Source organism: Callithrix jacchus, chromosome 1 (genome assembly GCF_049354715.1).
Source record: "Callithrix jacchus isolate 240 chromosome 1, calJac240_pri, whole genome shotgun sequence".
NCBI classification, from domain to species: Eukaryota; Metazoa; Chordata; class Mammalia; order Primates; family Cebidae; genus Callithrix; species Callithrix jacchus.
The window spans coordinates 7,182,592-7,195,745 of NC_133502.1; the positions used below are offsets into that span (position 1 = coordinate 7,182,592).

General features: G+C 41.3%; 1 protein-coding gene across 5 annotated transcripts in view; it reads left to right on the forward strand.

Moving 5' to 3' along the window:
• Positions 1-4,146: 4,146 nt before the first annotated feature.
• Positions 4,147-13,154, forward strand: part of GPC5 (glypican 5) — a 1,444,351-nt gene continuing 1,435,343 nt past the window's right edge. For all 5 annotated transcript variants that reach the window (XM_078365958.1, XM_035275332.3, XM_035275343.3 and 2 more), the window contains exon 1: positions 4,147-4,645. In XM_078365958.1, the coding sequence (XP_078222084.1) occupies positions 4,483-4,645 (163 nt within the window). In that variant the 5' untranslated portion in view covers positions 4,147-4,482. The remainder of the gene's footprint in view (positions 4,646-13,154) is intronic.

The following is a 13,154-nucleotide window of genomic DNA, read 5'->3' on the forward strand; positions in this document are numbered from 1 at the left end:
TTTTGAGTATTTTATGGATTGTTTTATTTGCTGTGTATTCTCTCCTTTAGGGAGACTTCCTTTTCTTTTCCCCCCTCCCCTCCCCTCCCCTCCCCTCCCCTCCCCTCCCCTCCCCTCCCCTCCTCCCTGTCTAGTCTATTCTTTTTTCATTTCTTTTGAGACAGGGTTTCATGCTGTCACCCAGGCTAGAATGCAGTGGTGTTAACATGGCTTACTGCAGCCTCAACCTCAAGTGATCCTCCTTCTTCAGCCTCCCAAGGAGTTGGGGCTACAGGCATGTGCCACTATGCCAGGCCAATTTTTTGGAATTTTTGTAGAGACAGGGTTTCCCTATGTTGTCACACAGGAACAGTTTACTTATTTAAGGTTTTTTGTGAAATAGTTAAGATTTTCTTTGCCTTGAAGCACACTTACTATGAGATAGTAAGGAGCGAAACTCCGTCTCAAAAAAAAAAGAATATTATTTCTCTGACCACCTCCTTTTCACCCAGTTGATGAAAGAGTGATACCCCTTTGTAAATAATATGAGATGATCAAACACATAAGACTTGACAGATGAAATTTACAGCATTTGTTAGTCACACATACTCATAGCCCAGGGAAGGAGGCTACCACATGCGGTGTAGGGCTATACAAGAGGTGCTGCATTTGGTAGTGGGGTGAACCTGCAGGAGCTGTGGGAGGCAGACTTTGTAGTAACAAGAGGATGGTGTGTTTCGGGGAGGACCCTTTGGTTCCCACAGGAGAATGTGATTGGCTTGTTGGAATAATTGCTGTGGAGGGAGGTGAAAGCCATTAGGTTGAAGACAGGGCAGGATGAAGCTGGTTCAGTTAAGGGAGGTAACCAGCAAGCAAGCCTTTCCTTCTGAGTGGGGGGGGCATATCTGGCCAGAGCAGGAGAACTCATGGCGAGGGGCCTGTGAGGCTCAAAGATGTCAAGGCAGTTCATGGGATATTGCAAAATAGTTCTCCTGGTTAAAAGCTTAGCGGAGGTAGGCAGTAGGAGCAGGTAGTACCTTAGTCAGCTGCACATCAGTGAGGTACTGTCAAGCCATCGTTGGAGCCAATGCAGGGTTCTGGGCCACTACAAACAAGATATTCAGTAGGTTATCCACACTGACAGCTGTGAGTACCAGAGTTTCTATTCATATGATAGGTTGAGTTCAAGAGGCCACAGGCCAGGTGTCTGGCTTGTCAGACAGTTGGGTGTAGTGACTAAGGGAGTACAGAAGTCAAGAAGTATGAAGCCTGGCTTGCATTTGGGCTCTTATCAATATTTCTGGAAGGTTATTTAATCTCTTTGCATTTCAGTTTTCTCAGTAGTATAATAGTAACTGTCTCATGAAATGGTTGAAATGTTAAATGAGATAATATCTGTAAGTGCTTAATAAATATTAGCTATTGTTATTGACTGGATATAAAAGTTACCCAAATCAACTTCTGAGGGTGAACTAATCAGTGGCCAGTCTTAGCCTAAAATAGTCAGGGTTGAAGACTCTGTGCTATCATTAAATCACCTAAACCACACTGGAGGTTTTTTATTTCTCTTTACAAGGTCCTTAGTCGACAAACTATGAACAGTTACTTAGAAAGTATCAGGGAAGTTTTGCATTTAGAATATGATTAAGATGTATTTTAAATAGTGGCCATTTAAAGATTCTCCTATCCAAGGGTATTGGTATTTTGAAAGCAAAGCACAGTGCCTATTACATAAAAGGCATTCAATACATTTTTTGAATACCTTTTGAAAAATAAGGCATTATAACTAGCAAATTATGGAAAGTTTTCCCTTGCTGCATTTGTAATGTCTACCAGTAAATAGAACAAAAAGCTAGTTATAGTACAATTTGCAGAGACAGTTCTAGAATGCTCTTATAAAAGACATCGTGGTATTGTGTTCTGGGCAGAACACTTGGTAGCTTCAGTAGCAGGCGTACTGTTGCCTTGTGTGGTGGGCTTAGGAATACTGAGAGGACAAGTTGCCATTGCAAACCACATGGTGGCTCATCCCCTTTGCTAGCAGTTATGGATAAGAGGTAGAAAGAAAATATATTTATTTTTTGTTAATGGGGATATTTTACACAGACTAAACATATTCTCGTTAGTTCCTCTGGCATTTCTATAAATGACCTCCCACCTGTTTTGTTAACTTATAAAATCACTGAGAAAACTTGCTTGCATGTCTCTCTAAACTCCTATTATGCCTAGAACAGTGGTTTAAAAAATTGTATGTGTTCAACCAATATGTTTTAGTCGATTAGTTTGAACTGAACCATCAATATTCAGCTGTGTTTGTGATTTTGATCCTTGCAAGACACATTGTTTTAGGGATTCCAGGTAATGGATTGGACTGGGTAATTTAAGAATCCTTTTGACGCTAAGAGTCTGATGATCAAATCTATCAAGGAGAGATCTTGGTAAGAATAAAGATGTTTTAGAAAAACTTGGAAATTTCTTAGCCTTATATAGATATATAAGTAATTCTAGTAGAATACAGTTATATAGAGATAAATTTTGCATATTTACTAGTAAACAATCTGATAAATGAATAAACAGGCTTTGGTGTTGCTGCCCATAGAATGGTCAGGGAGAGCCTGTGGAGAGCATGTGGTCTGGATTTGGAAGTGTCAGCTTGACTGCTGGCTTCGTGACTACCTTAGGCACTCAGTAAGTCACTTCACCTCTCTGTGCCTGTTTTCTCATCTATAAAGCAATGATAATAGTGGTAACTACCTTATAGGGTTGTTATAAATATTAAATGAGTAAATTCATATCCGTAAAGTACTTAGAATATGATCTGGCCCATAAGCATGATATACGTTCTTATGGTGGTTCTGGTTTCTTTTCATAGATATAGGTGACTTCCGGGCAATCTTTCCATGCTTAGTGGTTAGAGCAAAAGAGATTCATGAAGAACACTGTCCTTTGAAACAAAATCTCGTTTTCAGAAAACTGATGCTGAATGCCAAGTAGCACGATTTCACTCTGAAGCAGTGCCTTAGCCATTGCCCTGGAATGGTTTTAAACAAGTGATAGACTGCTGAAAGTGCTGCCTTTGATATCAAATGTTCATTAAAATGCTTCGCTAAGACATAATGTTTTTCACTACTATCTCTTGGCAAGGGTTCAAATTTGAGATGAAATTCCTTTAAAGTGGTTAAAGCATTCAGAGTGCCACCTGCCTGATGCTTTTAACTAGTTTGTTTTGCACGAGGAGTACTCTCTTCAAGTGGCTACAGATTGAGACACTCTTACAGGCTTAGCTGTTGAGTCAATCACATTTACAAAATGCACCTGCCCTTTGGTTTATGGCGCTTAGTGCATTCCTCTTGTACACTATAAATTGACAGAATTCCTTTGCCATCTTAAAATTGCTTAAAGTCTTCGTTTTTCTATATTCCTTGTGAGGAACTCCTCTGAGCAATCTTAACTTAGTTGCTCTCTGAAAAATGTTTTAAAGAAATTACAGAAGTGGTAAAGCTCACAGAGGCCCCATAAATACAAAGTGCGGAAGTACAATATGATGCAAAATGGTAATAAGAGAATAAACTAGACTTCATTGTGATAAGAATGTGATAAACTTTGATTGTAATTCTTATACCTTCTTTCAGAAAATCGTAATGTTATAGAAAGCGATTCCTAAGCAGTAACACAAAGCAATTAAAAAAATAACTTCCCATGTGTACTCTTTTAAAACCTAAATGTTATGAAGTCACTCAATTGGGATCTTTAACTGTAAATAGTTTTGCCTTTTGTATTATGTCCAGATTCCATTTAATGCAATTAGAATACAAATTCCTATGTATTGAGGACCTTGATTGTGTAGATATTTCTTCTTAGTTCCAGTTAGCGTTTCTCATCTCTTGTCTTCTCTGATCCTCTTTATGCATTCTGTGATTTTATCAGATGATTCCTCCCCAGAACGGACTCGGTGAGCCAGGTCTGGGTTTAGTTTTATTTATTTGCATCGATGTTGCTCGGAGTCTACAGCCTTGGGCCTGGAGTGACAGCATCTTAGGGGGTGCGGAGCCAGACAACACGCCGGGGGCGTGGCAGGGGCGTGGCCTGTCCGCGGGGCGGGGCGTGTGGGGCGGGGCTTCCGCGGAGCGCGGCGGGCGGGCACAACCAGGTTAGCGGCTGCGAGCGGAGTCGGGCGGCGGCGGCGGCCGGAGCTGAATGCTCGCTGGCTCACTGCGGCTCCACTAGTTTTCTTCGCCCCGCGCAGCGCCCACTCGCCTCCACTGGGGAAGAAGAGTGGACAGTGCTCAGCTCGAAAACTCTGGTGTCTCAGCTTAGGGCCTCCACGGAGGAGAGCCAAGTGCTCCCAGGTGAAGCCGGCGCCCGCGGGCGGTCCCTACACCCCGTAGCCGCCTCGCACCGCTCGGGAGCCTCGGCCGCCGCGTCTTCCACGCCTGCAGCTCGGCCAAGGCGCGCGGGGCGGGTGGCGTCTCCTGCGGGGTAAGGGGGACCAGGACGGCGAGGATGGATGCGCAGACCTGGCCCGTGGGCTTTCGCTGCCTCCTTCTCCTGGCCCTGGTTGGGTCCGCCCGCAGCGAGGGCGTGCAGACCTGCGAAGAAGTTCGGAAACTTTTTCAGTGGCGGCTGCTGGGAGCTGTCAGGGGGCTGCCGGATTCGCCCCGGGCAGGTAAGGAGATGCGGGGGTCGCGGGGCGGGGGGCGTCCGAGCTCGGCCTGCGCTCCACAGGCTCCCCGGGTGACACTCGTGGGAAGATGACCTTTCGGGCCCTGCAGCCGCGCAGGGTGAATCCCGGGGAGGCCTCCGGGGTGCTCGGCGCGGACAGCCTGAGCGCAGCGCAGCGCAGCTCCGGGGACCCCTAACCACGCCTGCAGCGAAGCCGGGTTCTGGGCTTCTGCTTACCGTCTGGCTCCCTGCGCCCCAGAGGATGAGTTGGAAAGAGCCAGGAAAGCAAACATCTGGGCGGGGGGACACTCAGTCTGATTGCGTTTCCGTTCCGAGTAGAAATTTCACCAGTGACCCACCGGGGTTTCTGTTTGCTGCTTTTTCATAAGGGAGAGGGAATTGAATTAATCGTTCCAAGTTGGTATTAAAAATCACAAACCTGCGATAGGCTCCTTGCTGGAGAATGGGGCGCAGACAAGGGCAGTCGGTCTCCTCTGTAATTAGGACTTGGACCCTGTGCACCCAGAGACGTGACCCTAAGCTGCCCCTCTGCGCCCTGGCATCAAGCCCTGCTTGGAAAACCCAACCACCCAGCATGTCTCCTAGCACCACAAGGTAGTTTTTAGCCTGAAAAGTGTTACGGCAACAGGCGATCAAACCGAACGTACTGGGGAGTCACTTGACATGGGTGAGATGTACCAGGGATCCCAAAGGAAAGATAGTGTGGCCAGTGTGGACCCTGCTTCCTGTGAGCGCCTTCTGCCTACTACGCTTTGGAACCCTACCCCCCATTTCCACCGCCCCAATTTCCTTCTGCTGGCGGGAGTTCCAGTGTAGATTCTGTCTGGAAGAATAGGTCGTAGTTGTCAAACGCAATAGCAGGTGTCTGAAGCTAAGTAAGATCTCAGTGGTGCCGTGCACCTCTTTCGCTGTCTGTGAAGCCAACACAGACGAATCTGTGAAGTTACTGGTTGAACAAAGAACTTATGGAGAACGCTTGAGTCTAAAATCCATCCTCTGCTTGAGTTTCCAGGCTTGGGAGACTTGATTGTAACACTAAGGAGTTGTGAGCTGTAGCTACTTTTCTTGATTGCTTTGCTGGCTGTGAACTCAATTTTAAGTCATTCCAGAAAGAAAATTTAGGCATTTGGGAACATTGACTCCATCTGAGTTTACATGACCAGTCTGAAACACAGTTATTTATTTGTATACCTGTTTGGTACAGATGCTTTTTCTATACTACTTTTGACATTCTCAGTTTAGGGCGATTCTTCTGTCGCCAAACAAAATGTCCTCTTATCAATCTGTGTTTTTCTTATTTCGGTGCATTCTTTTCATTAAGAAATAAATCTCACTTATCAGCTGTTGATAAAACTAAAGTGATTTTGTGTGTGTGTGTGTGTGTGTGTGTGTGGTGAGAGAGTTGTGATGTGAGATCCTCACCTGAATTACTAGATTTTTGCCCACAAATACCGTAACTTTGCCTGCTATGTTTGCTGAATATGGACAGCCAGCCCCTCCTGTTCAATAAGGCCCTGATTTCACTCCACTCTGGTATCTCAGTATTTCTGATACCTGCTGAATGCAACACATTGATTGGGTGTTACATTCCTAGAACCTTGTGGGTATCATCTCTTTTGAAGAGGAACTTTCCAGAGTGTCAATCACTGAGACAGTGTCTTACCAGAAGAATGTCAGGGAAAACTAAAACTCTGCCCTACTGAGACGGAAATTGCTGTAATTATTTGCGTTTGATACACATGACACACAAAAAAAGTGCCATGATGGTGAGAATCTTTTAAGTCACTCTGGACTGTTTCCCCATTGCTAGTACCTTTTTAAAATTTGTGTCTGAAGGTGATGGAGGAATCACAGGAGCGCTAAAGACGGTGGTACTGGTGAAAAGAAATGCTAAGTTCCTTTAATATTTTCATTAAGAAAAAAATCAGACAAAAGTACTGTGCTGATATAGACCCACACAATAAAAAAGCATTCATATAGGAATTTCATATAATTCTAAAGTTTTGTGTCTGTATTGTTCGTCATTGTTTTATGAATACTTCAGCAAAATATTAAACTGTTTTTTAAACATTGATTCCTCTCATTTCTCTAAAAAAAACCCTCAATCTCAAATTGAACAAAGCACACATATCACATGCTTAATAAATATTTTTCTTTATTTTTGTATTTATATATGATCTATAACATTTAACATGATTGAGTTTAGTAATTGGCTATCATACTTCCTAGGATTATCCTCAATCTTGAGAGAACATAGTTCATATATAAGTAGTCATTTCTACGTGAGAATACAAATAGTAATATTTTTAACAAATGTATTCATTTAGCACATAGCCTTTCACTGACTGAAACAAACACATTTAATTTGATATTTGTTTTCCTTGGAAGTACACATTTTTACTGCTTTCTTCCATTTCTTGTTCACAGTGCTTAATCCCTGAGATGTCTAGCTAAAATGCAGTTTGTATAATATAAGTAGGTAGAATAAGTTTTTAGTTTCTTCCTACCTTTGTGACTTACTTCTTCTGAAAAATGTTAACCAAGTTGAAATTATTAAAATTGTGACAGCAGTGATTTAAACTGTTTCTCAGATCCCCTCACCTTTGTTCTCTACCCTGCTCCAATTCTTTTAAGCCTATTGAGCTCCTAAGGATGTTTGGATGAGAAATGTAAAAAAGGAGAGAAGGTGTAAATGTGATTAGAATTACAGATTTCCCTGTGTTCTGATTTTATTTTCTAAGTAGTAGTCAAGGTGCCCTTTGCTCTTGTTTATTTTATTCAGAAAAGAACTGTTAGTGCCAGTGTCTTTTAAAGGTCTTTTCATTTTTATTGTATTTATTGGGGATGGGGATAATGCTTTTCTATTAGAATTCTCTTTGCACATGCATTGCACATTGTTCACACATGCAGTATTTCCTCTTTTAGAGGATAGTTCAGAAAGGGGAAGTTTAAAAAAAAGACAACATTTAGATAATTCATATGCCAACTATTTTTGAAATGTGGATGTTTGTTGATATAGAACTCTATAGCAAGTATATTCTCTGTATCAAGAAGTCTGTGAAAGTAACTTTTCCTTGGTAGACTTTGGCTATAAGTAGAATAATAAAAATAAACTCTTGATGTAGCTAAATGAAAATTTAATACTAAAAGACACTGTAAGCAGTGCTCCGTAGTTTTTTTTTTTAACTGCTTTCATTATAATCAAATCTTATAATCATTCCAAGGACGGTGTGGTTTCATTCTCACACCTAAGAAAAATGATCTGCTTGGTAACCTTGGAATTTGGAATTACTGAATAGACATTTGGCTTTCAAAACTTGGTTCTGCCACTTGCAGTTCTGCTTCCTAGATAAATTATCATCTCAAACCTGTTTTCTCATTCATAAATGGGGATATTCTTAAAAAGTGTTTCTGTGGATAAAATGAAATAGTTTAAAATCTCACAAACCGAGGCACATAATAAGTGCTCAAAATATGTTCTTGTTGTCATTATAATTTTTTTTGTTTAGTGTCTTGATTTTAACTTAATTTTTAAGGATGACATTTTAGTTTTACGTCTTTATATATCACAAGATGTTTTTGTAACAAGGAGTTGGTTTTAAGTCATAAATGATTATTTTTACATTTGGGAAATGCATTTCTATTTGAAGTGATATCTGTTATGTTATGGTGAATATTTTGTTGTTTTGTAAACTAATAAACCTCTATGAAATAAGGCTGAGCCACTGCTAGCTGCAGCACCCATAAGCACTGCCCCCGCTGCCCCTCACCACCATTCTTCTGCCTGTAGGGAGGTAAAATAGTGCCTCTAAGGTTGTTTACAGATTCACACAATTAGAATGCTTGTGGCTGTAGTCACTCACGGATGGTCATCTGAAATTGGGACTTTATTTCTCATGAATTATCCAGTTTGGCCATTCGAGCAACATATTTATGGTGATCAAATTTCTAAAGCCACAATTGGAACCCTTCTTCTGACACTGGGGCAGATGATTAACATCAGGATTGCCCTGGGTTGAAGCCCAGCAGCCAAGACCCACCAGAAACAAGACTGTAACATTAGATTCATTTTACAGCAAGGGAGATTGCACACCAAAGGAACGCTGGGGATTTTGGTAATCGGCAGTTGAGAGGGCTTTTTGTAGGATTTGGGCTTGTGGTGGGCTATTATAAGGAGGGTTTAATGAAATGAGGCAATTCAGGAATTGGCTATTTTGGTAAATGTTACCAAGGTGTTAGAAAGATTAAAGGAAGGGTAGTTATCATTAATAAAGAAGCAGTAGTAGCTAGTGTTGGTCAAAAGAGGGGAATGTTTCATTATTTCTGTGGTTGCAGAGTGTCTTTCTCGCCATCCTATTATACTGCGGGTCCCAAGAGGTCTTGCCTCATCATTGTTTTCTAATTCTGTGCATGTTATTTATCTTGAGTTGTGAGGATCAACACCCCGTTCCATTGCCAGGGCACTTTGTCACACCTTTTCCCTTTGGAAGTCCAGTCTGTGCTCTGATGTCTAAGAGAATCATGTGTTTCATTTTTCTCTAGGCATTTAGTGTGGCTTATTGATGGAGAAATGAGCTTATTTTTCTACTTTAGGGTCATAGAATCCAACGGTTCATCAGGTGCTGAATTATAAGGATCACACATATTCCCACATGGGGTCAATTATAAATATTGCTGTCAACCATTAATCTTGTGTATCAACTATAAATATTATATATGTCCCCATTCTCCCTCCATCCCATAATTTAAGTTCCATTTTGCTGAGTGTCCAACAACCTGTAGTTGTATAATTGGCTTAGGAGGGGTACAATTTGATGAACTTAAGAATAATATTTTCCACTTATCACCCCCCATCCCTATTATTTTTCCTTGTTTCCAGTCTGCTAAGGCTTTCTGGAACATAGGTATTTTTGGTGTGTACATGTATGTGTATAATCCACTTTTCACATTGTCCTTACATTTGATAAGAACACTTTCTAAATCTACAACATTTCTTTTGTAATTACCTGGTAAGCCCAAGAATAACATTCTGGCTAGGTGCCTCACCTAAACAGACATGATTTATAGATGAATGGTCTCTTGGTATAACTGTTCAGCCGACAAACAACAGATCTATTTTGTTTAAATGGGGTCATGAGAGACTTCAAATATACACCTGTTGAAATAGGTAGTCTGTGAATGTGGCAACTGATCTACTCGTTTAAGTAACAATAGCAATTCCTTTTAATACAGAGTAGCCATTTTCCATATCTACCTTTCTTTTATAAAGTCCTGACCTTCAACAAGAAGAAAAGGCAGCACTGCTTATGCTCTCAATTCTTCAACTTTTCAGTTTTAGTAAATCTTCAATTTCACTAATGAGACTGCCCAAATTGTCCTGAGATGATTATTCATCCCTCTATGAATCACAACAAACAGCACAGCCCTTGATTAGCTGCATCAGGTCCACATATGGCTACTATGTAAGCTGAATGTGCAGTGCACTTTTATAGAAAGAAAAGGAGATGATATACTTCCATGTTTTTATGGAAGAATATGTTTTCTTGAAAATTAAAAAAACTGAAAAGTACACATGAAGTAAAATAATTGTACCATCCAGAAACACCCACCAAAACGCCTTTGCACTGTTTTTTTAGTGTGCTCATCAGCCCCCTGCTAAGAACACAGCATAATTTTTTTTAAAACATGCCTGTTCCAATTATGAACATATATTTATTTCCCATTTCCTATGCTGTTAAATATCTCTCTAAGCCTGATTTTTTTTTCCCTTTGAGATGGAGTCTCACTCTGTAGCCCAGGTTGCTGTGCAATGGCATGATAGCGGCTCACTGCAACCTCTGCTTCCTGAGTCCCAGTTCATCCAATTCTCCTGCCTCAGCCTCCCAAGTAGCTGGGACTACAGGCACATGCCACCATGGCTAGCTAATTTTTGTATTTTTAGTAGATATGGGGTTTCATCATGTTGGCCAGGTTGGTCTTAAATTCCTGACCTTGTGATCTGCCGCCTTGGCCTCCCAAAGTGTTGGGATTACAGTTGTTAGCCACAGCACCCAGACCTAAGCCTGATTTATATGTATATATTTTATTGTACTTTAGGTTCTGGGGTACGTGTGCAGATCATGCAGGATCGTTGCACAGGTACATACATGGTAATGTGGTTTGCTATTTCCATCTCCCCGTCACCCACATCTGGCATTTCTTCTCATATTTTCCCTCCCCAACCTCTCTACCCACCACTGTCCTTCCCCTAGTTTTCCACCAACAGACCCCAGTGTGTGATGCTCCCCTCCCTGTGTCCATGTATTCTCATTGTTCAACACCTGCCTATGAGTGAGAACATTCAGCGTTTGATTCTCTGTTCCTGTGTCAGTTTGCTGAGAATGATGGTTTCCAGATTCATCCATATCCCTATAAAGGACACAAATTCATCATTTTTTATGGCTGCGTAGTATTTCATGATGCATATGTGCCACATTTTCCTCGTCTAGTCTATCATCGCTGGGCATTTGGGTCGGTTCCAGGTCTTTGCTATCATAAACAGTGCTGCAATAAACACAACGTGCGCATGTGTCTTTATAATAGAATGATTTATAATCCTTTGGCTATATACCCAGCAATGGATTGCCAGGTCAAATGGAATTTCTATTTCTAGGTCCTTGAGGAATCACCACACTGTCTTCCACAATGGTTGAACTAATTTACACTCCCACCAACAGTATAAAAGTGTTCCTATTTCTCCACAAAATCAATGTGCAGAAATCACAAGCATTCCTATACACCAATGACAAACTAAAAGCCAAATTAAGAGTAAACTCCCATTCGCAGTTGCTACAAAGAGAATGAAAAACCTAGGCATACAACTAACAAAGGATGTAAAGGACCTCTTCAAGGAGAACTACAAACCACTGCTCAAGGCAATAAGAGAGGATTCAAACAGATGGAAAAACCTTCCATGCTCATGGTTAGGAAGAATCAATATTGTGAAAATGGCCATACTGCCCAAAGTAGTTTATAGATTCAATGCTGTCTCCATCAAGCTACCTATGACCCTCTTCACAGAGCTGGAGAAAACCACCTTAAACTTCATATGGAACCAAAAGAGAGCCTGCATAGCTAAAACAATCCGAAGCAAAAAGAACAAAGCTGGAGGCATCACATTACCTGACTTCAAACTATACTACAGTGCTACAGTAATCAAAACAGTGTGGTAATGGTACCAAAACAGCCTCATTTTTTATGTGGCTGTATAGTATTGCACTAAATCTCTGTAACATAAATTAAATTCACCCTTGTTTTTAGAACTGTAGGTTTCCAGTATTCTCTACCATAAATTCACATGGCTGAGGACATCAAAGGCACATGTGCCAAACTCTTACACAACTTATGGCTTTGTACATGACCTACATTACTATACATTAGTGTTTTTTCAACCTGAGTGCCATTGACGTTGGGGGATTGACAGTTCTTTGTTGTGGGGTACTGCCCTGTGTATTGCAGAATGTTTAGAAGCATCTCTCACCTTCACCCACTAGATACTAATAGCAGTACCACCCTCCACCAAGTTGTGATAACCACAAATGTTTCCTGACATTGCCAACTGTTCCATGGGAGGCAAACTTGTCCTGGTTGAGAACCACAGGCATGAACTCTTCAACTTGTGGGTCCTTCACATATGCAGATTGTGTAGTTGGCTTGTTTGCAGGTTTTAGCCTAAATGTTGGCTCTTCACAGAGGCCTTTCTCAAAGTTCACTAAAGTAGGTGACACCATGTATTATTGTGGAATCCTTTTTGTTTCCTGCATGGCACTTTTCACAGTGCCACATTTCTCTTCTTTGTTTTAACTCCAAGTCTTTTGCCACTAGGTTGTGTACATGATGGAGATAGAGAACATACCTGCCATTCAAGCGGGATCCTACATTCAGATGAACTGTGTGGTTGGTTTAATGTTCTCTTGTCACCCTATTTAAATTTTGTTTTTGTTCAGACAGGGTCTTACTCTGTCACCTAGGCTGATGTGCAGTGGTACAATCACGGCTCACTGTAGCCTTGACCTCCCTGGGTTCAGGAGATCCTCCCACCTCAGCCTTCTGAGTAGCTGGGCCCAGAGGTGCATTCCACCACGCCTGGCTAATTTTGTTTTTTTTTTTTTTTTGCAGAGATAGGGTTTCACCACACTGTACAGGCTGGTCTTGAACTCCTGGGCTCTAGCAGTCTGCGCACATTGGTGTCCCCAAATGCTGGGATTACAGGTGTGAGTCACCATGCCTGGCTCTTATTGAAATTTGAACAAAAGGCCCTGCATTTTCTTTTTGCATTGGGCACTGCAAATTATGTAGCCAGTTCTAATGTGTACCTTGTTGCCTCTTGAGTGCATGGTGTGTAGAACAAGGCTTGATAGAGAATAAGAGTTTAAGTAATTATTGAATAATAAGCTTTAAGGAGTATCTTGATATGTTCTTTGAACTCTGATTTTATTTTATTTATTTATTTT